The 27,556-nt window shown below is 38.0% G+C and overlaps 1 protein-coding gene across 1 annotated transcript; it reads left to right on the top strand.

Moving 5' to 3' along the window:
* Positions 1 to 585: 585 nt before the first annotated feature.
* Positions 586 to 27,556, top strand: LOC148651379 (polypeptide N-acetylgalactosaminyltransferase 15-like). The gene is made up of 10 exons (XM_088601579.1): positions 586 to 1,562; positions 3,242 to 3,408; positions 3,976 to 4,180; positions 10,034 to 10,201; positions 12,212 to 12,329; positions 18,850 to 19,044; positions 19,136 to 19,267; positions 21,306 to 21,407; positions 22,018 to 22,161; positions 22,918 to 27,556. Exons 1-10 carry the CDS (start codon positions 1,063 to 1,065, stop codon positions 23,062 to 23,064), a joined length of 1,878 nt encoding a protein of 625 aa, XP_088457705.1. The 5' UTR covers positions 586 to 1,062; the 3' UTR covers positions 23,065 to 27,556.

Here is a 27,556-nt window from a genome sequence, read left to right as displayed (position 1 = left end):
TTTTCTGAATGCCTGCATTAGTTCCTAGCACTAAATCCATCCATTTTTACAGCCACTAATGTGAAATAAATTCTGCTTTTAACAGTGCACATGTGGTATACTTATTGATCTTACGGTAGATGCTATACTAGCTCTAAGCATGGAGACTTATTCCCACTTATGAAGTGTCATCACTCCAATTCATTCACATCATTAGTTATCAGATTCTGTTAATTCAGAACCTATATACCCTGGATGAACAGAAGAAATAGCACTTGTTATATTTTTTTAGTAACCCAAACCAACTGAGATTTACCAAGAATGAGGAGGAGATACAGCAGAAAACGTGCATCCCGCTCAGCCAGAAAATTCAGCATTTTTAGGCAAAGTCATAAAATTGTTAATAACTTTCCATGACTTTCACAAACGGGTTTTCGACACAAAACTGCAGCCCAGGTAAACATCCTAGAATGATCCTCGGTATGAGGATTAGCATACAGGTAGGTACATTCACTAGTATTCAACAATTCCGCAGTTACTATAATTCACTAGCGCTAGGACCACGAGGTACACCCAATGCTTTGATTTTTTTCTAGCAAAGTGTACTGTATATTAGAGGAAGAGCAAACCAGAGACTTTTCATCTGTTAGTCCGATTAAATTAAGTCATTTTTTGATGACGGGATTAGAAAATCTGGTATCTAAAGATATAACAAAATTTGCTCTTTCATGGAATGCAATTTAAGAACAGTAATAACCTAGGAATATAAAAAGCTACTTCACGTGGAAAAAAAATAAGATTAGGTATGAAAACTTTGAATGGGAAACTAAGATAAATTCTTCAGAATACTAAAATGCAGTTACATTTTTAAGAAGGGTTTTTACATTCAATTTTATTCTAGCTTTGCGGGAAAAAAAATTAGCTGTTCAGTTTGCCCACACTTCTCAGGCGCGGGTGTTAGATTGTTTTGCCTTTTTTTAAATTTAAGCAGCCCCTTTATAATCAGTGAGATGCAATCATAAAATCAATAAATCATAGTTGAGTGGTATCGCTTAATATGATTTGTTCTCCGTTGCTTGCAAAATGAGATTTTTGTGCAGATACAAATTATGTAGGTTGCAGTTTGTCTTCCTTTGGATAATTCTGGGGTTCTTTGTGATGATTGTAACATTTCTCGACCCTTTTTTCGATGAATTTTCCAAAAAGACGCTAATTTCTCCTCACCAAAGAGTAAAGGATAATTCCGATTTGGATGAAATAATAGATTCTCGAGACCAGATGGAACTTGGTGGATTTTCTTCTCTAAGTTTGTTGAAAGAAGATCAGCTTATAATTGTTCCCTCGAAAGTGAAAAGAAAAAATCCTCCGAAAAAAGCTAATTATAAGATGTTGAGGTCTGGAGGTAAAAAGGATGCAAGGCTTTTAGTATCCACTCACAGTCATCTTGGAAAACCTGTGCATCTTATCCTGAACCAATTTGAAAAGGACATTGAAGAGTCGGGACTAAAGAAACACGGTTTTAATGAGTTAGTGAGTGAGCGAATCTCACTTCATAGAAGGCTACCGGAGGTGCGACATCCTTCGTAAGTATTCCTGAACACCTCTGAACTTTTTTTTTGCCAATAAATAATTAGGAATTCATTCTTTTTAAGTTACAGCGCAACGAAGTAAAGTACATCCAACCGATATTTCCGGATCATGCGACCAGTAGTATAGATTTCTATATCTTAGTTGCTGTTTTAAAACGTTTTAATTCTTTTTAGAGCTCAAGTTGTCTTCAGTATCATCATTAACATACCAAATCCCCGTCATTGTTGTTACTTGGCTGATGATATTATATACAATAATATGAATGTTTGTAGTAAAATCTGATTTCGAGAAAGCATATTTATTTTCAGTTAAGTAATAAGTCTGATGTATTTCACTGAAAGCACTAACCATTTTTTATTTGTATCTAAATATAGGATACAAGTGTGTAGTACTAGTACGCTATCACTTCAATGCTTTACGCATAATTTTCCCTTAAGCATCCATAATTTATATACTGTTCATCGTTTACAGTTTAAGAAGAAATAAGCACAATTTTACAAATATGTTCAGTTTTGGACAAAAGGGTTCAGTAATCATTGCTTTCCATGATCTCGAATTGCCCAACGTTCAAGACTAATCAGGCTGACCTGCATGTCTTAATGTTGAAACTTAACGAACTCGTTTGGTTGATAGTAGCTGACTGATCTAAGGATCTCAAGCTGCTGTTTTCGTAATATCAGGTTATTAGCTTCCACAACTTGTATGATAAACTTGCACTGTATAACCAAAACCCTTATATAAAATTATATCCTGTTCTCATTCCTAGATGCATTTCCCTGTGCTAACTGCCTGCACAGAATCCCTTCTAACCTGAAGATATCCCTACACTCAAGCCTAGCCAAACTTCAATACCTCCATAACTGGAGGGGTTTTTGTCTATATTTGCATTATTTTCGATGCAGCAGTAGAAATCCAGGTTTATGGCTACCACAGTTTGGATAATAAAGTATTTAACATTTATGTGACTTTTATTTAGAATTACCTCAGCATAAAAGCTAGGCCTAAATTCATAATCCGTGTTCCTAAGGATGTTTTTGTTAATTCATTCAGAAGTCTTGCTTATAAAATTTATATATATATACACATTAAAATTGATTACTGACAGTATCTAAATTTTCAAGAATCAGAAGCTGTGTTAAAATTCCAAGGCACAGAATTAGAATTTGGAGTATATTTTGTTCTTCACTTGAACCTTATTCAAAATATTTTGCATTGTAGTAGAGTTTCTCCAAACTGGGCAGATTATTTAGCAGGGTACACAAATCCCATCTTTCATGTACAGTAATGGACCATTTTGCTAACTCACATACCAGTCTTTGGGAGGTAGGAGAACACCAGAAAAGCCAGATACAGAGAGACCATGCAGAATCCATACAGAAAGCCGCCCAACATCAAAATGAATGTGGACTCTGCCTTGCCACCCAATTCAAAGTGTTGTATATAATGATACAAATTAAATCATGTGTATCTCATGTTTCCTATGAACAATCTACTGTACATCTTAGAACTAGAACCATCTTAAAAAATAAAGTATCTCCTCAAAATAATTTCTTAATGTGCTATGTCAAAAAAGTATTGGTATAATTAAAAACAAAGCTTATAAATGATTTTAGCAGTAACTAAAAAGTGTTAAATGTGCTCTCATTTCATGTTTGTGTGTTTGTGGTGACAGGTGTCTCACACAGCAGTACAGTGTGCAGCTGCCTACTGCCAGTGTTATCATCTGCTTTCATAATGAGGCTTGGTCTACACTGCTGAGAACAGTACACAGTGTCCTAGACACTGTGCCTAAAACACTGCTGAAAGATGTCATTTTAGTGGATGATCTTAGTAGACAAGGTACAGTACTATGTGTCTTCATTGCACAAGGCAACATTGTGCACTTTGATTTAAAGCATACTCTGTATTTAGTAAGTAAGTTTACTGAAACATTTGAATTCACCCTAAGTAAATATAAAACTATACAGCAGACTTTTTAAAAATAGAATCAGTTTAAAAAATATCTCAAAAACACTTTGAATTTCGAGTGCAATCATATTTGTGAGGCTATTTAAAATTGGACTTATGGGTCAGAGCATTGTGACACTTATTTGCTACGGTATCAGAACTGTTTAGAGTTATTGGGCTGAGAGTCATTGTGTGTTGTTTTATGTACAGCAGCATACAGTAACCTGCTAGTAGTATACCTATTAAGCTAACATTTAACTTAAGTAAAATTATTCTTTCATCTGATAGAAATTACCTTTGTATTTTTAAAGTTTGCAAATAAAATGAAAAAATAAAGCAAGGGTATTAAAGAAATTGGAAAATTATATGAGTATGGAATTATCTTGCCAATCCTGATTGTCCTGCCACTGTAAAGATTCATTTCTCTTCTCTCTGTCTTTGGTTGGGATTTTTTTGCAGGCCACCTGAAGTCATCTCTCAGTGAGTACATTGCTAAGCTGGATGGAGTAAAGCTGATAAGGAGCAATAAGCGCCTGGGGGTTACTGGAGGCCGAATGCTCGGGGCAGCAAGAGCTTCTGGAGATGTGCTTGTCTTTATGGACTCGCACTGTGAGTGTCACAAGGGCTGGCTTGAGCCACTGCTGGACAGAATAGCAGGGGACAGGTACAAGCAACCAGTCTTCTCCTTCTCATGAAAACCTTCTCTTTTCAGTAGATCTGTAATCTGTAGGAGCCTATAGAATTATATTACAGTTTTTTTTTTTGTTCTGTTTTCAAATATGAAATGTATACTGTACAGAATTGATCCTTTAATCAGAAACTCACAGTCGGCAAACAGGACCTGTCAGTCCCTTGGGAAGAGAGGTTACCGAGGACTCTGTGCTCTTTTGGCGTGTGATAGCTGTGGGGTTTGTGTACGTGTATGTGATTGTGTGTGTGGAGGGGGATCAAGAAATGAAAAATCATAGCACTGTAGTTTGCCAGTCCCACAAGCATTGACTTCAAGAGTAACGTACTGTAGTTTAAAACAATTGTTGATTTATTGATGACATTATTGCATAATTATAAAACCAATTTTCCGCATAGTAAAAAATATGAATAAAAAACCAATTAAAAAGTCTGCCTGAGCATGTTCTAACAGTGCCGGGAGGTGTGCTGTCCCGCATGTGGATTATGGACTGATCACTGGCACTCACTCGGGCATGACACAAGGAGCTTGTAATGATGGAAATCAGAAGATGTCACATAAGGCCAAAGACATGGACACACATGAGCTTATTTTCTTAGTAACTGTAATGCAAAGCTGTTGATCTAAGTCAGGGTTTTTACATAGTTCTAAGTTTATTTTCAAAAATCATTATGTCACTTATGTTGATGTTCCCCAAACCAAAAGAAGAGGGAAACAGGGAAACAGTACAAAACAGCACAGAAACAATACAAAAAAGCATGCTTTTTTTAACAAGAGATTTCAGACATTTTATGCAAAACTAGCATGTTTCTGAGTTACATCAGACAACAGTATACTATTGTATTGTATTGTATGCTTGTGATTTCCTGTCCATTTGCTCTACGTAGCGTAGTGAGAGCCAGCACCATAAACTTACTTCACTTTCAGTACAGTACCACTGCTTTTACCCCAAACACCTTTAATGGAAGTTAAATTTCACAGTGCAGGTTATTTAAATGAGAGGTTTTAAAATTAATTTTCTTCAGTGTGTTTTCTTTGCTTTTCAGCTGCATCCCTCTGTGATAAAATAGGAACTTTTTTCCAGAGCAAGTTATTGATTTGGTGGCAGCTTTAAGATTTAGTAACAATGCCTATTACAAAAAAAGAATTCTTACATCATCTATGAAAGAGATGTTCTGAAGAGTAGAGTAGGTCTAATGGTTTAAATCTAGAATAAATGTCTTTAATAGCAGTGGCTGCAAAACCTTGATAAAGTGATATTATCACCATACTGCATAAAATTTCAACACATAAATAAATGTTTAAAAAGTTATTGTAAATTTGAATGAAATAAGGAAAAAAAATTATGTTCTACTAACAGGCCTCACTCACAAATTTACTGCTGCCCAAAGGCAGTTTAACTCAGGTACTAAAATCTAAGTGCCATGTACATCTAAGTAAAATAAAGAAGTACATATTTTATTCTAATTTTAATTAAGGGATCTTGTGTACCAGACTAAACAAGTTCCTTCCTCAAGTATAAAGCCAGCCAAAATCGTTTGAAGAGGATCAATTATGAAAACACCGCCATTTAGAGTGCTGGTGGATCCCTATAGTCCAGGAAAACAGCAGATTGAAAGCTGACCTGTGATTGGAAGCTCTCGGGGGACACATCTGGTTAAGAGCTTTTGGGGTCAGGTGAGCTAGACGTTGGCCAGGGTTATTGCGGCTCACTGTGTGACAGGATACTCTGTGGCTGTTTGGGTGCCTGCCAGCTTGCAGGGAGCTACATTAATTCTTAGGTCTGATGTTTTACCTCTTTGGGAAACAGAACTGCTTTACTCAACCAAGGAGTTAGAGGAAAACAAAATAAAGGTGTACTGAAAGTAAAACAGGGAGTGAGTCTTTCTTGTCTCAGACTAACCTGCAAAAAGAAATTATTGATAAACAGGGAACTCAATATAACAGACATAAGTCTTTTCAGCTCAAAACGTGTATACGGTAGCTAAGGAATGAGCACTTGTGCTTCAATCTAGGAAAGTAGTTGTGAAATTATTCTTCACAGCCTGCAGATGTGGAATACTATTACAGCTTGGCTCCAGATGTATTCATACCCTTGAGACATTTTAACTGAAAGTTGATTTTTGCAAAGGAAAATGTAAGTAAAGATAATTTATTCCATAAATAAATGGAGCAATGAATTATTGCTATTGTCAGTATTGGATACATAAATTTTACAAATACACTATGTTTAAATACAGTATATTACTTGGAAATATGTATAATACAAATGCTATAAATGCAATACTGACTGTGGATATCTAGTAATTTTTCAAACTTCTGGAAGATTCCAAAATATTATGGGTATAAAAGGACCCTGTCCACAAGCAACCACAGTCAGCATTTTTCAATCAAAATGAATCTGGAACCAGTTGTAAGCATATTTATGCAAATATTAAGGGCATACATTATTTAAAAGATTTGGTCTTTAATTATTTCTTATACTGATTGTCCACTGTTTTTTTTTTCCTGAAAGGTTCTGCAACTTCTAAGTTAATCTTGATAAGGTGAAGAGTTGAAATCATCTTAATAGCATTTTATCGTAATAGATTTGGCACAGGAGATAATTATGCACTTAGGGTAAATTTAATCAGCAGCATTGCTCATTTGCTTGTTTGTATATTTTTCTTCAAGATTTTATCTTTCATATATTTTAAACAATAGTGTGCTATAAAATATAGAATAAAGCAGTTGGCATTGAAAAGATGGGAAAGTGCAATGTCTTTTTATAAACATACCTGTATTAAGCACATACTATTGCCTAGCCATTTTAATGTAGTGCAATTTGGCTACTTGTACTTGTTAATATTTTATGTCTGGTACAAGGTGCTCTAGCATGTAATAGAACCAGTAGGGTTGCATTCATCAAAGTAAAAAAATACATTAACTATGTTCAATGTAGGCACTTACTGTGAATTATGATGCTAACTCTGACGTTGTCTAATTCCTGAGGGCATGGCATTTAAAGCTTCTCAGTAGGTTCTTGAAAATGCGCCACAGTCAATTAAAGTGTCCAAGAATTCTAATGAGCAGATCTGCCCTGCTTTGAACTGTAAACATTACACACAGGATGCAGGTTACTTACACACCACTGTTCTTCAGAAATGCCATAATCAAGGAAGGGTCCTGCTCAGTGTGTTTGATCAAATCATCTTCTGTCCGCCTGAATCACTCTCAGTTGGGTGCATCGCTACCCTTCTGGTATGGCCTCATATTGAAATGTAACTTGAAATGCAATTGAAAATAATTAAAAAATGTTATAACATGAGAATCTTATGATCTTGTGTTTTAACATACACTGTACATCTAAATCCATTTACATGTACTGTATGTACCACATTTTCTGGAAAGTTTATAGTTCAATGTCTCTGGCAAAAAGTACTGTATTTTACCAAAAAACCTCAAGGTTGTCTCTTCTAGGATATTTTTTTTACTTTCAGTACCACTCTGAGCCACCAGATATTCATGCATTCCATACAAAAGCTTGCCACCATAAAACACTTTGATTACAGGTAATTTAATAGTGTGCACAAAGAAAACAACCAATGAGATTTATTTTCAAATCAAACCAACTAATTTATTTTGGTCATTTATGTTATTGTATATGTGCTGATCAAAATTTGCTTCCACATTCAAGTTGTTTGGAAAGAAATAAAACTTAAGCAGTGGAATTAGCAGTGTATCTGTTTTTTGGCTACTGTACTATTACTGAAAGGATACTGTGCTTACAAGACCTTGTTACAACACAGGCGACCACAGCTCTCAACTGAGGTTGAATGACAGAGTCCAAATGAAATGGCTGAAGGCGGAGTGGGTGGAAGTCTCCAGAGAAAACCGAGGTGATGCTTGGAGTGAGGAGCATAAAGGCTGGCCTGGAGATAAGCAGATGGAACTGCAGTCTTAAGCAGGCAGAAGCACAGGGATGTGCCTTTGTCTGAGATGCAAACTTCTCAGTTTCAGGGGGTTTTAGGTTTCTTGGCTTTTTGGGTTTCCAGGGTTTTGCTAGCACTTCTTATGGAGCAGTGTTGAACACAGCACTACCACAGGTATCACAATGTCAGAGCACCTTTCCAGTGGCAATTTTGGATTACAGTATATAGGATAAATAAAGTGTTTATTGGCAGCCTGAGTGTGTTCTGAGGACCCCACGATAAATGTGATTGCTCACGGGGATGCTATAGTTTCCCAAGGAAACCACGAGCTGTGACCTACCACTAGCCTAGGCAGGACTGTCAGGGAACCAACAGGTAGAATAGGAGGATCCTTATGCATAACCATGAATTCCACAGAACATGGAGTAGTACAGGGACAATCCAAAACACCAGGAGCTTGGTCAATTGGAGAAGCAATGAGTCCAGTAACCAGGGAAATCCAAGAAAGACAACCCAAAAAACAAAATCCAAAGAGTGTGGTCAAAAAGGCAGAAGCAAAGATTAGGAACCAGGAGAGCAATCAAAAAGAGTGAAAACACACAAGAGTATACTTAAAGAGGCTTCTCAATAGTGAACATGGGCTGGTGCCTGAGGCAACTAAAATACTGAAGGGAAAGGGACGTGGTTGGATAATTGGTCCGGGAGTGAGAATTTGTTGAATCTGGTGCATGTGGGAATGTGATGGGTTCAATTAGGAATGAGACTATGAAAAAGTGGGTTTGGGAATGTAAAGGCGTTTGCAAGGGAGAGTGTGGGGCGTGACAAGGACAGAACTTTGTTTAAAATATTATAACTGTGCTTGCTCTCCTTGAAAATATCACTTTTGTCTATCAGAACCAAATTATATCAGAGATGTATACAGTAGATATGTACAGCTTCTCAGAGGATTGATATACTGTATGTTGAACAGTTTTAGAATGTCTTACTAGTTTTATAAGCGAATTATTTATATTTCAGTTTATTAATGTTTAAGAACCAGAAAAAAAATTCATGTCTACACAGCTGCAGAAAAGCTAAATTAAATCATGAAAAAAAGGACTCGCATTATAATTAGGAATTGCAGGATTGAAATTAATAATAATTTAGTAAACAAATGTTTACTAAATTATTAAATTATTACTAAATTAGTAATAAATTATTACTAAATTACTAAATTATTAAAACAAAAGCAACATGGAGCTTTTGGGTTATAATTCTGTTCTGAAGTTGGCTACATTACGGTTACCAGAGTAACACGTATTAATAGAAAATCCAGTGGTATTTTTGTTTGGCCTTTGTTGTTACAGGCCCTCCTTGTGTGAGAAGCTTAAATTTTGCCTATTATTCAGACTGCTATTGTTTTCCAAGACTCTTAACATCTGTGTCAAATAGTTGTCAAAAAGAGGAATTACTATAGCAACTGCAGTGATTGGTAAAAACAAGTGTATACTGTTGTGTCTTTAAATAATTACATTTTCCGTCATCCGTCATAAACTGACTTTACCATTGGCACAACTTCATATGCATACTTCTGTATATGTTTTCTTTTCTTTGTGGAGTAAAGACGTAAAATAGAAAAGTGAAGTGAAAGTGAAGTGATTTGACTACCTAAGTAACAATAGTGTCCAGTCCTAGTCCTAGATAGTCCAAATCCAACCTTGTCATCCATTCTTAAGAACATTTGTTATTGATCAACTTATTTTTCTTATAAGGTAATCAGTGGTGTATCAGTACCTGTTTGGACTGTTACTGATCTTGTAAACCTTGTCTCCAATTCTGATTTACAGTATCCTGGACTCATTTAATAAGTTTTAAATTAGGTTACACTGACTGGGCTAGAGAAAGCTCCTCTCATGCTCTGACACACTTTCTTCAACAGAAACCTGGTTGTGTCGCCTGTGATGGATATCATCGATTGGAAGACTTTTCAATACTACCCCTCAGTTGATCTGCAGAGAGGAGTGTTTGACTGGAAACTGGATTTTCATTGGGAGCCATTGCCAAGGAACATGTTAAAGAAGCAAAAATCCCCTGTTCACCCTGTCAGGTAAACTTAGCACAGTCAAATGTAAAACCAGGTTGGAGAGAAGTGCTTACACATCTAAATTTCTAATGCCATCTTACTGTAGCAGCACAAGACTTTTTAAATCACTGAAAGTTTAGAAATTGAGATCAAAGGATTAATTGTTAACATTTACCTATCTGAGATGCACAAACCTAGACATGAAAGCCCTCCACAGGAAGGGGGTGCACCTCTGAACTTGTACCAGATGACCTTATTTAATTGGACATGACAGTGGCTTAATCAGTTAGAAAGCTTTCTAAATTATCCACCCTTTTCCAGCTCATTGATCATTTACCTATGAGACATGCTGGACTTGACACCAGTTATGTGTTTGATATTGTAGGTTAATACTTAAAAATACAGATGATTTAGATATGTTTTAGAGTCCATTGAGCTTTACAATGCAGTCACCTGTCCTTAGTATGGGTACAAGGTTTTTAAAAATGATGGTAATAAGTCATCCGATTACATGTGATATTTAAAATGTTTATAAAATTTGCTGCTCATTTAATATAACCTCTGCTGATCTACTTATCACTCTCTCTTATAAAATAGCTAATATCCAAGCAGACTGCAGGTATTCTTTCAAAAGAGGTAATATGTCCTACCCTAACTGCTACAGACCTACAGTATACTGTACCAATACTGTCCCGCGTTTCCTTAAACATAGCCAGTTGTCAACAAGCAGTTAAGCTCTCTTTCTTGTTTTCATTTTGAGTATGTATTTATTACCCAAGCCTAATAATTAGCAATGACATTATAATGGCACTTAACAAAAGTAACACGTGCAGATATCTGTACAGCTTTTGACACTGTGAATCACTCAGTTTCTCCCAGGCATGGTTTTAAATCACTTACAGAACTATATACTGTACATTCCCTACTTTTTACTCCACCTGTATTAACAATATTGCTCAAGCAATAGACATCTTTCATATCCACCTCTACATCAATAATACTGTACTATTGAATACTCATCTGAACCCACATAACCCTGAGTAATGACCAAATTCACCCTACTTGCAATTATATTCATCAGACGCTCATCAGCTCTGAGAAACAAATAAGCGTATAAATATATGCTGTTCTAAAATTAATTCATACTTCCTTAATCACTAGTTTTTTCCAAATATATCAATATTTGAAGTAAGGCATTAGTGCAAAGTCATGAATTATCTAGGCATCTGCTTGGATAGTACTTTAAATTTCAAAATTAATATTAATAAATAACATATTTATAAAATATTAATAACAAATAGTAATATTTTGTACAATATTCTAGAATATCCAACAATATTCTTTATTGGATAAATAAATCAATGAAAAACAGCAATACTTATAACATCAAATAAGTCTATAACACCCAAACTAACATGCAAAATCTATGTTGTCCCACTCAAATCTCTGTTCAAGCTTTTTGAAATGAGCATAACAGTTTGTTTTTGCATACAAACAGTATGAACAGATAATTTAATTAACAATTAATTAATGTACGTTGATCCCCATTACCCTTTTATCATCCTAAATTGACATTAACATATTCAGTGTTCATGAGCAGTCCTTTCTTGTGATATCCACTTTAATTCATATAGTGAATTATGTGTAAACCAGTATTTCAGTTCAGTTTTTTCTTTTAATTTACTGGTTTCACTGTGTTGCAAACAATGCAGTTCCACTTCTATCTACATTAACAATAGCTTAAAATGCTATCCAACACTTGGTGAAAATAAAAGGAAGAATCTTTTACTTGTATTGTGTGTACACTAATATTATGTGAAGTATTTACAGTATACTTTAATATGTTAAACATACAGTTATATATGGAATCAGAAGTTGTGTCTTATAAAAGAAAAAACAAATAAAGTTATAAAGATATTGCTCACAGAAGATTTCACACTTTTTTGTGACTCCAGAATCATGTCATATGACATTTATGTGAGTACAGCGACAGTTTTATGCCACGTATAAAATATTTCTCTCTTTGTTGTATAGGAGTCCTGCTTTAGCAGGTGGAGTTTTGGCCATTGAACGTCACTTTTTCCAGAGGATTGGAGCATATGATACTGGGATGACCTTACAGGGGGCAGAAAATGTGGAGCTGTCAATTAGGGTAAATGGTTTACAAATATCTTTCCTATACTATATGAAGACCTTTATCCTGTTTTGAGTATTATTGAAGGTTTTTATATCAAACATATACCACCTGGGAAAACTAAGATGGCTGCTGGAAGAGGTGTTAGTGGGGCCAGCAGGGGGTGCTCACCTTGAGGTCTGTGTGTGTCCTAATGCCCCAGTATAGTGATGGGGACACCATACTGTAAAAAGGTGCCATCCTTCGGATGAGTTGTAAAACCGAGGTCCTGACTATTTGCGGTCATTAAAAATCCCAGAGTGTTTCTCGAAAAGAGTAGGTGTGTTACCCTGACACCCTTACCAAATTTCCCATTGGCCTTTACCAATCATGGCCTCCTAATAATCCCCATCTGTGAATTGGCTTTGTCACTCTGTTCTCCTCCCCACTGATATCTGGTGTGTGGTGAGTGTACTGGTGCACCATGGCTGCTGTCGCATCATCCAGGTGAAGCACATTGGTGGTGGAGGATTTGAGCAAGTGGTTTAGTCAATAAGTGAAATAATTAATTATTATAAGTTATGAATTATTCATAACCCCTAACTTGTAAGTGATTTCTACAAATATACCCGAGTGGCTGGTGTAATTCTTTGTTCTGTGGAGCATCTTTGGCGAGATAAGATAAGATAAGATCACTTTATTAGCCATATACAATTTCTTGCATTAGGAATTTGTCTTTTCACACACTCCAGCTTGCTCTCCATGAGACACACAGACAAGGAGAGAGAAGCTTGGGGTCAGAGCACAGGGTCAGCCATTGTACAGCACCCCTGAAGCAGTTGGGGTTAAGGGCCTCACTTAGGAGCCCAGTGGAGTAGGATTCCTCTGCCAGCTGTGGGATTTGAGCTGGAAACCTTCCAGCAACAGACACATATCCTTAGCCACAGAGCCACTGCTCCACTCCTCTCCCGAGAGGAGCAATAATCCAGGCACACATGGTTAAACAAATATTTATTACAATTACACAAGACACAATCTACACTACACACAACACAAAATACAACACACAAGTTACTCTATGTACAGTATTTACAAACAAGGGGTCTCAGAGGCCTAACATTCTGCTCTCGCCTGATGCAAGTTTAAAGTCCCAGCACCCTTCAGACTCCTCTCTCTTCTCTGCTTGCCTTCTTCTTCTTGTTTCTTCTTTTCTCTGTCCTCTTAATGTGATCTTATATTGTGTGTTTCTGTACTGCTCCTTGACCATCATTAACCCACAACTTATGTAGGTCTACTAAGGTAAACTTTACAATTGTTTCTGCTCAAGAGACCCCAGACCTCAACAGACATCCTCACTGCTTTGAAGTTGGAAGTGTTTACTCTTCCAAGTGTCACAAACCTTATCTAGGATCCAAGAGACACTTGTCCAATATATTGTTACCTAAAGCTGTAACAATATATTGCATGTTTTTATATTGGATGACCCCTAATCTCTGGTTCAATCACTTCACTTATAAAGCTCTCAATTACTCATACAGCGGCCATTTTTAAATGAAAGCCCTGTTCTCTCACTCCAAAACAGGCTATTTCTTTAAATTTGTTTTTCAAACTTCCAGTTCCCTCCAGAATTGTTGCTTTTAACAGCCCCTTCCAGGGTACTTTTAGTATTGCATAACCCAATTGTAAGTATGAGTTACGGGAAGTAGAAATGCACTTTTCTCTATTCTTGCTTCTGGCAGAAGATTTAGGAATAGAAAAGGCTGGACTTCTGGGCTAAAAGAAAGCTTCTACCCCACAACCATAAGACTCTTAAACTCCACCTCTTAAATTCTCATACCCCCACTTACACCCCTCTGTGTTACACTGAACTAAAAATACTGCCACTGCTGAATTTGGCATACAGCTTATATATCTAAATACTGGTCAAAATTATTGCTTCTACCCTGTTTCTGTCTCCAAGAATTGTGTTGTAATTTGTTATGTCATTTTCTATGTAAATGTTAAGTTATTTTTATTAAATCTGTTTTGTCATTTGTCATGTGAGGAAAACATGCAAGTAAGCATTTCATGTACTCAGGTACATACTGTAAGACAATAAACTTGAACTATAAATTATAAATGCACAACCCAGTTCCCTCCAGAATTGTTGTTTTAAATCCTTCCTTTGTGGGGCACATTCACATTTAACAATCACATAGGAAGATGTAGCTTGCAGCCTCTCATACTCTAGCATTTACCACAGCAGCAATCCTGATATAAAAACACCTGCTGCCCTCAGACAGCGTAACTGTGTAACAGCGTAACTCACCCACAAACACATACATGTCTGCATTTTCTCTGCTTCAGCTGCTTTAGCTTGGCCACTTTCACTACCATGCTTCATCTTGTTAAGAGGATATGGAAAACACACATGCCATCACCATGCTCATAGTGCTCGGCCAGTTCTTTTGCATTTCCCATGTGCTGGATGAATTACTGTACATATAGATTACATACACTACATAACATGGGAGCTATGGCCTTGCTCCTTAACCAGTCTGAGTGTAGTTCAGACTGACTCCCGAGTTGTCTTCTGTTCTTCTTGGGAAGTATGAAATTGGAAATTATAAGACAATCCAAAGCTGCTGCTCGTTAGCTTTCAAAGATTTTACAGCTGTACTAGCTTAGCAACAGATGCCTCTCTAAGGAGAGCTCTACCTTACTGACAAGAAGAAGGGAAATTCTTCATCAGAGGAGCAGGACACAGTCTTGTGCAGATTCAGTTTTATTGAGCCTCAATAAGTACAGCAACACCCGCTGGGCCTTCCCCTGCAGAACAAACAAACTGCAAGAGTTTCCCAGTTCTTCTATACAGTACAGACTGAGAGACAAAGTTACTACAGTACTTCACACTTTAACATGTGACAGGAGTTGGCTTTACCCTTTAAGTGTTTTCCTTGTTTATGGTTTCCTATGTTTATTTTCCTCCTTTAACACTTGCAGCAGGGCATTCGTTGTTTCAGCTGTTTGGTACAAGTCACCTTTGTTTGCTCTAACAAATATTTTCAGATGGCCTAAGTTTACAAATCTCAGCAACCACTCTAATAACTTCTACAATATAGTTCAGTACTAATATTGTAAAAGAAAATACAGAAACCTTAACAAACAAGACAAATATCTTGATCCCTTTTAAATTCCTCCGTACATCTGTGGATATTCGTCTGTCATCTGAATGTTTTAGTGGGACCTGTAGTGCTATTTAAAATAATTTCATAGCTGAATTTATCGTAAATTAATTTGATTTATTTTAATTTAATTTTAACTCATGATGTACATTGTCGTGCAAAAGTATTCAGATACTTTAAGTGTTTTCACATTGTTGCTTTAAAGCTTAGAGTCATGACATTTTAAAGTAACATAATATTTGTTACAGTGTATACTATACAAAACCTGCTCCGCATAGTCCATGAAAAAAACGTAAACTGATAATTAATATGAGAGAAAAAGTAAAAAGACATTTGGGTCTAAGTAAAAACAGTTACATCTCACCCAATATATAGCATCAGTCAACACCATTCCTACTGTCAAGCATGGTAGTGTCAGGATTATGTAGTAGTGTTTCTCATCAACAGCAACTGGGAAGCTATGTCATACTTGCAAATTGTAGTAGAAAACCTGCTTCAGACCAAAAACAGTGACAAAACTTGACCTTTCAGCAGAAATTATCTAAAGCAGCTGTGGTTTAAGAATAAGAATATGAAAGTCCATGAGTGGCCTAATCAGAGTCCTGACCTGAATTCTATTGAGAATTTGTGGTAAGCCTTTAAGACCACAAGTGCTGTCATTAGGTGATCCTCATGCAACTCAAGCTTGTGCAAAAATAAGAAAGTTGGTAGAGACTTATCGAAAAAGACTTGCTGATGTACTGTAAGTGCTGCCAAAGGTGCTTTCAGCAAATATTTAACACTGAATATTTATGAAATCAACATATTTTATTTTTTTCTATTTAGCTGACATTTACTAACATCTTAATTTTATAAGTCTTAAGTTTCAGTCTTCATTTTAATAAAATATGAAGTTTAAAAAATGTATGCATCATTTTATGATTCCACAAAATAGGACACTTTTCAAAGGCACTATGTATTAGGGCTGTTTTTTGTGTACATGTGGATGTGTGTGTGCCTTCCATAATAGCCAGTGCATCATGCTGAAAAATCTCAGTAGTCTATAAATTGTGAAGCCCCGTGAACTATTCTTCAACACATCTACAGTATGCCCTCCAAGAGAAACCAGTCACCCTCTTGAAATACTGATTAGAGAGTAGAAGTTCGTAGTTATGTCAAAACCTCTGGTGAGTTTAAGCAACCTTAGGCATGCAACAGTGTAGATACAGAGTAATATAGACTTTATGATATAAACCTGGTGACGAACTCTGGGTGATCTTAAAGTAAAGGTTCAAGTTTGATAAGCACTGCAAAAGCTATGGGGCACACTGACAGCTCTAAGAAAACAAAGATAATGCTGTTACTTACACAGGATCCTGACACCATCACCTGATCAAAGCCCCAGGTTGTTTCCCTTGCAAGGAGCAAATCAAGGTAGAGGACTTTTTGTATTTTTATGGCTAATGATTTTGCAAGTGGAAGTAGGTATCTAGTTGTCTAGAGCATTCCTACATACAACTCCATCCTGTAGTATCGGTATGGAATCAAGATAAAGATCAAGCCATATAGTACATACTGTATGTGATGATTTTGCCAGCCTTTACACATGCAATAGAAAATGTAGCTCTGTGAGTAAACCAAATAAATGGCAAGAAAGGGTATTGTCTTCAACAACACGGCTAGGTAAATTGTTCCATATTCCTACAACACATTTGTGTGTACATACATATAATGATTTTCAAGACACTGGGTGGGGAAATAAAATAATCTGAAAATAAATGTAACTCACATAATGGCCTCCAATTCAGATTATATAATTTTATTTGTATCAAACCCAGAAGAAAGACAATTATGAGCTGAGGAATTTCCATACTAAACGTTTGCACAAAGCATTTCTAAGAATGAGCTACAATGATATTTAACAATTATATTCTTTTCAAGGAAAAAGCATCCCACTAAACAAATCAATATTATGTGCGTTTGGTTCACTTTCTCTTACCAACAGAAATAAAAAGATTGACAAAAATTAAATGGAATGCTTTTGGAATATTAAATGTAATTTGAAAGGAGAAAATTAATACCCGTTTGTGTCTTGAAAAGGATTCAACTAATGTGTATTAAGATTGATTTGAAACCTGGACTCTGTCACGTTTTTAGTCCCTCCCCCTTAAGGGCACTCCTGCCCTTTCACTTCAGACTTGATTCTGTGCACCTGTCCCCTGTTCCCAGTCCACCTTAAAAGCCAGGCGACCTGGAAGCGCCTGGTCCCGTTAAGGTTTTATTCTCTGTTCCCGTTCCCTTTCGCCGGTTCCAACCCGGTTCCACTTTTTAGCTTGTCTGTTCTTGGATAGACCCCCCGGCTTTGGACTTTACTCGTGTTTGGATTCCCCCTTTGGATTTCTACTGGATTGTTTGCCCCGGACTCACCCCCAAACCTGCGCACTTTGGACACGCCCCCCTGTTTTCATCCCCGTATTCCTGCATGACCTTTTCCTACTGTTTCCTCACCCCATCCCGGATTGTGTCGTCCACATAGGGTCTGGAAAGAACTCTTTCGTTACAGACTTCTAAAATAACAACAACCCAAAGCATGTATTAAAGAAGTATATATTGTCTTCTGTGACTGAAATGATAATGGGCCTGACATAGCAAGACATAGGGATCATTGTTGGACTAAGGAAAAAATTAAGTGTTTTCCAAGAGACCAAAAATAAATAAAAAAAATTTCAACAAGCGGTAAAGGGTCACATGCTGGAAGCCTTCCTTCAAAGAATAGATTAAGATATTCTAGAACATTGAAATGCAACTTTTAATATATATTAGTACAAACATGACTTAATGATAAGATAAGATCACTTTATTGGCCATACACAATTTCTTGCATTAGGAATTTGTCTTTTCACATACCCCAGCTTGCTCTCCATGAGACACACAGACAAGGAGAGAAGCTTGGGGTCAGAACACAGGATCAGCCATTTATACAGCACCCCTGAAGCAGTGGGGGTTAAGGGCCTTAGGAGCCCAACAGAGTAGGAGTCCTCTGTCAGCTGTGGGATTTGAACTGGCAACCTTCCAGCCACAGGCACAGATCCTTAGCCACAGAGCCATCTCCTTGTCAAAAACATTTAACAGTTCATTGAGAAAATTACAAAACACATAGAGGAAAAACATTTCACTGTACAGTAATTCAGATGAAGATATAGAGAGAGGCACAGGGGCATTTTTACAATGCCAAATTTCCTCAATTATGAGAAAGAAACTTCAAAGCCTTGTGGAATATTGTAGTACAATGAAGTGAAGGCAAGTTCCAGCACAGTGTTTTATCATGTCTGCTACTTTCAGAATTACATACTGTATGTCTTCCTTAGACAGGTGGCCTTATGAAGGTCAACATAATACTCTACCCTCCCCCACAGGTGTGGATGTGTGGGGGTTCCATGGAGATTCTTCCCTGTTCCCGAATTGGACATTTGGACCGCAGCCACATTCCATACTCACTTTCTGATGAGCATGCTGTTGAGAGCAACAAAATTCGGGTGGCTGAGACCTGGATGGACTCTTATAAAAAGATCTTTTACAAGCGGGATGTTGTTGCATATTTTATAAAAAAGGTGAGAAGCAAAATCACATAGAACCTGTGTGAATGGAATATTTCTCAATTGTTACAAAGATAAAGTATGTTTTTATTTTGTTATTCACTAGGCAGAGAATTTTAATTGTACAGAAAGACTGCAGCTACGCAAAAGACTTGGGTGCAAGAATTTTCACTCGTTTCTGTCAGATGTCCATCCCGAGCTGTACCTACCACAAGACAGACCAGGATATTCAGGAGAGGCAAGACATGGTTCTCCAATGCGGTTCAAATGTTTGATGCATTGTGTAGATCTTGATTTTTTTAACTTAGCAACAGCAGGAGAAGGTGCTTTTTTCACATGTAGGCTGAGCTACTGATCCACATTATATTACGCTTGCATTGACATTTTCTGATGTCAAAAGATGAATTTCTCAATTGAAGGTTGAGATGGAGAAACCCATTTCCATTTCCTCATTCATCCTGTATAGCCATAGAAGAAGCCACTGTGAGTCAAGGTGTAAAGACACAATTAGCAAACTGGAAGGGTATGTAGTATTTTTTTTTCTAGAACATACAGTATATTTTACAGTCTGCACAGAAACTGAATGAATCTTACCATAAAAGATTAATCCAGTTTCTATGAATCTGTTTCAAGCTCATTGCATTGCTAATTAAGGTATTATTCCTATGCCTTTTTATTGCCTTATATAATAATAATGCCTTATTATTATTAAGGCATTAAAACAAAATACAGTACAAAAAAGGGAAACCACTTTTTAGAATCCATGGAGCTTGGTTTACTAAATTGCTGCCCTTCACCAAGTGGGTTAAACCAAACCTTATTATCCATAATACTGAATAAACTTTCACAGAGCGTCTGATTCTTAGATGTTGTTATTTGTGAAATTGTGGTAATCTGCACACAGAAATGCACATACTGTAAATGGAAATCACCACTTATGATTCCACTCCCTGCCAAATAATTTATTTACTAATTCAATGCATGGATCAGGATTATCAAGACAATACTTCATTGCATTAGAAATTACCACTGCTGACTCATAGTAGATGAAAGACATATCACATGATAGTGACAAGGATGAAAATACTGTTCAGGGAAAGGCCTGAATTAGATAACCAAAGATTTAGCGTGTGTGAAAAGATTTGCTTAAAATTGTTTGAAATTTATAATCTAGAATTTTTTTATTTATGTTGTTATTTTATGTACTCTTCAAAGTGGGAACCTTTAAGAACCTGTTTCTTTCACTTTGTTTATGTCAGCTTTAAATGTTGTTTAACGTCTCTTTTTTATCCTGACTGTTAACTAAAGGAAGGACTTATATAATCATATTGCAGATATTCCAACACAATGAGCATGCACTATAAAATAAGTAAAGAACAACAATACGATGTTGGAACCTTTAAAAAATTAACAAATGAATACATAATGCAGTTATGAACACTGTTTCATATTTTCATGCCGAGTTCTTTCTCTCCCTCCTTCCTTTGCCTATACCTGGCATACCAATACTATGAATATAGAGTTTTTAATAGTTGGATTAGGTTGCGTGCGGCACGGTGAAGCAGTGATTAGCCTTGCTGCTTTGCAGTGCATAGCTAACCTGGGGCTCCAGGTTTAGTTCCTAGGGGTGTTATTTGCATGATTCTGCATGGTCTCCCTGTGTTTGCATGGCTTTCCACTGAGTGTTCCTGTTTCCTCCCACTGTCCAAAGACACACTGATAGTTTAAATGGCTTCTGGGAAAATCTGACCTGGTGTGAGTGTGTGCATGTTTGTGTCTTTGTGTACCTTGTGATGGACTGGCATCCTGTCCTGCCAGGACTGGATCCTGTGTATCCTGCTTTGGGATATCCTCCAGCTCCCTCACAACTCTGTATAGATAAAGTGGTTAGAAACTGAATGGACGGATTGGATTAGATCTCCTGATGCAGTTGTTTCTCTTGTTTGACCTCTAGCATTCAGGTTTATTTCTGTTCTGCTTAACACCACACTTTACACATATATACACATATTGCATTCAGTGGCCAAATTCATATATCTGTGTGAAAAGAGTAATGTTAATAGGAAATCATAAGTGATGAACAGTCCTAAATGGTTTGTATAGGAACAAAACATTTCCTTAAACTAATTAGTAAATTAGGCCTAGTCTGTTCATATGATACTGTATATAGTGGTGTGATTAGTTACTGTAGTAGCCCTAAAACAATGTTTGATATGAAAACAAAGTAATGTTTTGACTGCAGTGTTAATATTTTTTATAAACCTGTATATTTTAAGCTGTACAATGTTGGCACTGGCTATTGTGCAGATTACAAGAATACGTTGGGTGCCATAGGAAAGCCTGTGATGATCTCACCCTGCAGTGGTAATGGCAAACAGGTACAGTAAATCACACTCAGTATCCTACATGACCACTCTCACTTAACCTGCCACCATTTATTTTACTAATAACCTCTGATGTGATGTGGAAAACATTGATGTGGAAAACGTAGAGAGAATGATTCAATAGATTCATAATGGATCGGTTTTCATGTTAATGTTTGGTCCCAATTTTGACATATAATTTAAGATTTTTGGCAGTGACATTGTTATTGTTCTTACTTAATCAAGTGTTAAACAGCTGCCGAGAGTCTGTGTTCTTCTTGAAAAAATGTGAGATTTGTTCGAATGTTTCTCATTTAATACCAGACAAAACACAGCCCTTACTCACTTTTTACATAACCGAATGCTCACTTTGAATGCCAAAATAACAAGTAATGTAATACCCCATCTAAGCAAACAGTCTAATTTATATTCCCTAGGACTAAAACACATTTTTTAATTAAATATTATTGAAGCTTGATTTCCTTACATGAACAGTCCATTGTGTTTGTTGGTCTCTGCAGAAGTGAATTCTGTAGCACATTTGAGGCACTATGACGATTAAAAACAACCCCCAGATATGGCATTGAATATTAGAAAGGTCAGAACTGCCTCTTTCTCCCTGCAGCACTGCGAGTACAACACTCAGAGAGAAGTCCGCTGTGGCTCAGCAGGACAGCTGTGTTTTGATGTCAAAAAGGAGCAGGTTATCCTGTCTGACTGCTCTTTAAAAGAAGACATCCACTCTAGGCAGCTGTGGAACATAATAGAGGTAAGCAGATAAAAAATAGGAATGTAAAACAATATTTCATGCCAAATTAGATTTGAATTATACATTTGTTGTATATATCTTTTTCTGTTTCAGGACACCATTAAATCTATGCATTTTCCTTCAAGAGTAATATAATCAAAATTAGTGTTCTGAGGCTAGTACAGTACATTAAATTTGGTTTGCCCTAAACTCTACTGCCACCTTGTGGCTAATTTGTTCTTAATCTGATATTTCAACAAATTAGATCTTCCCATAGGTTGCTGGCAAATGACTTTTTATAAACTATTTAACTTCTTTTTGTTAATATTTAGGAATATTGTTAAGATGTTTTTTTTGTTTTTTTTTAGCTTCTCCAGACAAAAGGTGTTCAAAAATTCCTTCAGCAAGACAGCTTGAACAATGTAGCTTTCAGGTGGAGTGGTGGCTCTCTGGCTAATGATTTGCACCTGTGGCTGGAAGGTTGCTGGTTCAAATCCTGCAGCTGGCAGAGGAATCCTATTTTGTTGGGCTCCTGAGCAAGGCCCTTAACCCCAACTGCTCCAGGGGTGCCGTACAATGACAGACCCTGTGCACTGACCCCAGGCTCTCTCCATATCTGTGTGTCTCATGGAGAGCAAGCTGGGGTATGCGAAAAGATAATTCCTAATGCAAGAAATTGTAAAGGGTTAATAAAGTGATGTTATTGTTATTGTTATTATTATTATTATTATTATTATTATTTAGTTGTGTAACATTCAGGCTATTTTGTCTTCACAGCATAGTGGGGAAATTGTGCATGTTCTGTCTGAGAAATGCATAGAGGCAGTGGAGGACGAAGATGTCAAGGGGTTGTTTCTCCGGACATGCATCAGAGCCCCCAGACAGCAGTGGCACTTCGAACAGCTGATTGTCCTGAATAAATGAAGGAACATCCATGACTGCTGGGCCATGAACTTCCATTGGGATTCAGAGAAGAATTTTGAGAGCTTCCCTCAAAAAAACGAATTAACACTTACAGTATATCTCTGCACAGTTATTTTTTCAATTTGTAAATGTCTATAATCAAATTAGTGAAATAGAATCAAAAGATTTCATGTACAGTATAGTGACAAATTTCACATTCTAAGATAAAATCAAGTTCAAGTTCAAGTTTATTGTCATTATACTCATATACAAGTATATGGTATAACGAAATGCTATTTAGCTAGTTCTCTGACATAAGTAGTACAAAGAAAAAACAACAATACAATTGTATAACAAAAGAAAGACAGAGACAACAGGCAGTGTGCAAAAACCAACAACAGGCAGTGTGCAAAACAACAAAAAGGTAACAGTTTATGTGCAAAAACATGCATCAACAGAATGAAATAAAGCGATAGAAATTATGGGGTGTGAACTTTTGACATGTATGGTAGAGGTAGATTTTCAATGTGTGTTTGGGTTTTTGGTAAGAAAGAAGGCACTGTGAGGTTCAGATCATAGGTGAGAGGTGAGGGAGAGTGAGAGAGGCTGGGAGTTTAATAGTTTGATAGTGCAGGGGTAAAAACTGTTTCTGAGTCTGGTAGTCCGGACCCGAATGCTCTGGTACCGTTTTCCAGATGGTAGCGGATCATACAGTCTGTAGCTGGGGTGTGTGGAGTCTTTGATGATGCTTAGAGCTTTCCTCAAGCACCGTCTGTCATAAATGTCCTGTATAGATGGGAGGGCAACCCCAGTGATGGACTGGGCAGTTTTCACCACCCGCTGTAGGGCTTTGCGGTCAGCAGTACTGCAGTTGCCATACCACAGTGGGATGCAGCCTGTCAGTGTGCTTTCTGTAGTGCATCTGTAAAAGTTAGTGAGGATCTGGGGACATATCTTAGCCTTCTTCAACCGTCTTAGGTAGTACAGGTGCTGTTGCGCTTTCTTGATCAGACAGGTGGCGTTGAGGGACCATGTGAGGTCCTCGGTGATTTGGACACCAAGGAATTTAAAGTTACTGACCCTTTCCACTTCAGTCCCATTGATGTGGGTAGGGGCATGTCTGGTTTGCAGTTTCCTGAAATCAACGATCAGCTCCTTGGTTTTGCTGACGTTGAGGGTGAGGTTGTTGTCATCACACCACGTTGTAAGGAGATTGACCTCCTCCCTGTAGGCCCTCTCATCATTGTCTGTGATCAGACCTACAACTGTGCTGTTACTGAACACATAATAAATATTTTTTTAAATTACTGATAAAATCTAAACCATTCCTTTAAAACCCAGGATTGGATACAGCTGCATCATCTGAAATATTTTAGGAGCGTAAGAATATGGGATGACATGGTGGCTCAGTGGTTAGTATTTCTGCCTTGTACTGCTGGCGTCCTGAGATCATTTCCTTGGATGAACTCATGATTGTACATGGATGCTAGCAGTATAATTTTATAACATTATTTTATTTATAACATAAACAATGATTATAGATCACGTCATAAATAGCCAAGCACTCTGTTTGACTTTGTTATTTCAGCCTTTACAGTGTATTTCCAACCGTTTCAGCACAAAAAAAAAACTTTATGCAGTCTCTCCTTGTTAAATAAGACCTCCTGGGAAAAACTAAGGTTGCTGCTGGAAGAGGTGTTAGTGGGGCCAGCAGGGGGCGCTCACCCCGCTGTCCATGTGGGTCCTAATGCCCCAGTATAGCTTTGGGGAAACTATAATGTAAACAGGCACCATCCTTCGGATGACACGTAAAACCGAGGTCCTAACTCTGTTGTCATTAAAAATCCCAGGGCGTTTCTCGAAAAAAGTAGGGTTGTAACCCCGGCGTCCTGGCCAAATTTCCCATTGGCCCTTACCAATCATGGCCTACTAATAATCACCATCTGTGAATTGGCTTCATTACTCTGCTCTCCTCCCCACTGATAGCTGATGTGTGGTGAGCGTTTTAGCACACTATGGCTGCCGTCACATCATCCAGGTGGATACTGCACATTGTTGGTGGTGAAGGGAGTCCACATTACCTGTAAAGCGCTTTGAGTGGAGTGTCCAGAAAAGCGCTATACAAGTGTAAGCAATTATTATTATTTATCATTAATTTCACTCCCTTATCTCTGACTAAACAGCTCTTAACTTAATAGGCATTCAGTGGATGATGAACAATCACAGGTGGGAATGCCACTGTATCTAACAGTTCCCACAATGCTTCAGTGGTTTTTCATCCATCCATTTTCTAACCACTTTATCCAATACAGGGTTCCCAGAGAGCTGGAGTCTGTCTTACAAGTGTCACGCCTGACATCCCTCCCTAGAGGGCGCTCCACTGCTCCCATTATTGTTCGTGTGATTAAGCTCTCCAGGTGTACCCTTTTAGTGTTATTATTTAAAGACCAGCTCCTCCAGTCCTCAGGGCTCATCATTAGGGTAAGATGTCGCGAGGCCCGCCTAGCACCAGGAAACCCTACGTCCGTCTCCTGAGGGCATAGGCCTCATCCCCGACACCTCCCGCTTCCTGAGCCCAGGGTCTGGAGGATCTCGCCCCGTCACCCTTGGACCTCCATGTTTCGTTTGTCCATGTGCTCCCCCCTCCCGGGGATTTTAACTTTGTCGCGTCCCAGGATGGATTTCTAGTTGATGGACTCTCGGACTGTGCTTTGACCTGCACTTGGACCCGTTTGGATTTGGATGCCGTTTTGTCTTCCCCGTACACTGTCTCACGGATTGTCACTATTATTTTGCGCACTATTAAACCCCAGTGTGTTCCCCTTTTACCACGCCTCCTGTTTTCTCCAGCTCTTACCGCATCGCATAGGGTCTATAAGATCTGACACGGATTTCAGTCTGTGTTCGTGACAGCAAGCAAGAGTAACAAGGCAGGATACATCCTGGAAGGGATGCCAGTCCATCACAGGGTATACACAGACACGCACACAACAGGGCCAATTTTCGCAGAAGCCAATTAACCTACCAGTATGTCTTTGGACTGTTGGAGGAAACCAGAGCATGGAAGGAAACCCATGTGAACACGGGAGATCACACAAACTCCATGCAGATTGCACCCCAGGAACTTAACCCAGAACCCCAGTGCTGTGAGCACTGTACTACCACAGTGCGATCGGGCCATCCCCAGTGTTGTTTAGTCCACTTAAAACCAGCTACCTGAAAGAGGGTTGTGTTGAAACTCACAAAGTAACATAGGGTTCATACCTATTTACAAATCCCATTCAGCTTTTAAAAAATAAAAAGACGTGTTACCCAGTACCAGATGTGACAGTGCGGTGGGGAAGGCAGCACGACGAGTACCGGTAAAAAGCCACACCCTCTACAGCTAGAGGGCTCTCCTACTATGTCCTGCCCCTAGTTTCCTGTGCTTTGCTGTCCTTCCAGTATATCTCTGTGTGGGGCTATATATTTCCAGATCACGTTTTCTTTCCAGGTCAGCATTGAGGTTCGAATGTCCTGAGACCCGCCTAGCACCAGGTCGCCCCACGTTCGTGGCCTGAGGGCATAGGTTTCTATATGGCATTTCCTGAACAGCTGAGTCTGGGCTAACCCCCATCCCGCCGCTACGCATAGGGTCTTTTTTCGCTCTCTTGCCATTCCACGGTTCATCCCTTCCGACATCCCTGACGCCGGGAGAGGGGACGGAAGCATTGGTGTGAGGTTAGCAGGGATAAGGGAAATAATACAAAAAGAGGTGAAAAATAAACAAAAGGCAAAAAGAAAGTACTGTATACCGCTGTGCCTCGTAACCTCCAGGCTGGGCTTACCCTATTTCACGTGGTCCAGCCTGGGGGAAAAAAAAGAACCACTAGCACAGCGGTGACCAGACTTTACTTACCCTACTTAGAAGGGTCCAGTCTGGTAGAGCAGGCGTAAGGGAAAAACAAAAATACATTTTGTGGAAAAAGAGCAGCGTGCCCTGGTGGAACTGCACAGCGGGTCAGGCGAAAAAAGGAAAAGGAAAGAAAAAATAACACCTTTTGCGGGTGCAATTCCCTCTGGGACTGTCGGTGTAAAACTCCTCTTTCTGGGTCCGTGTAATGCCACACAGAGATCGACAGGATAGAGACATTGTTTACTGTTTATTTCTGAAACCAAGGACAGAGTGCAGAAAAAAATCTAAACCAGCAAGTTAATCAATTACTGACAGTGGTTAACACAGGTGATTAAGGGCCCATCTGAAAAAGTAACAGCAGATACTGAGAACCACTGGTCTAAACCTGAAAATTATCTAAATATAACCTGTTTTTTGTTTAGTAACCTCTACTGTGGTATCATCTATGAAGATGAGTAGTTTAGCAAGAATGCCAAGATCTAAGGTAGGCCAATACTATAAATCAGGAAAAGCAGTGGTCCTTGTGCAGTACCCTTTGATATGCTGCTAGTAACTTCACCCCAATTGGATCATTCACCTCTTTTCTGTACTCTTTGTTTTCAATCCATTGACTAGTTT

Source organism: Lepisosteus platostomus, chromosome 12 (assembly GCF_059453375.1).
Source record: "Lepisosteus platostomus isolate fLepPlt1 chromosome 12, fLepPlt1.hap1, whole genome shotgun sequence".
In the NCBI taxonomy this organism is placed as follows: domain Eukaryota; kingdom Metazoa; phylum Chordata; class Actinopteri; order Semionotiformes; family Lepisosteidae; genus Lepisosteus; species Lepisosteus platostomus.
This window is presented reverse-complemented; position numbering and strand designations above follow the sequence as displayed.

Excerpts from the sequence above, each read along its gene's own strand:
- LOC148651379 (XM_088601579.1), top strand. The coding sequence starts at position 1,063 with ATGAGATTTTTGTGCAGATACAAATTATGTAGGTTGCAGTTTGTCTTC. Across the intron at positions 3,409-3,975 it reads GGATGATCTTAGTAGACAAG|GCCACCTGAAGTCATCTCTC; the intron begins GTACAGTACTAT and ends ATTTTTTTGCAG. Across the intron at positions 19,045-19,135 it reads TTGCATATTTTATAAAAAAG|GCAGAGAATTTTAATTGTAC; the intron begins GTGAGAAGCAAA and ends GTTATTCACTAG.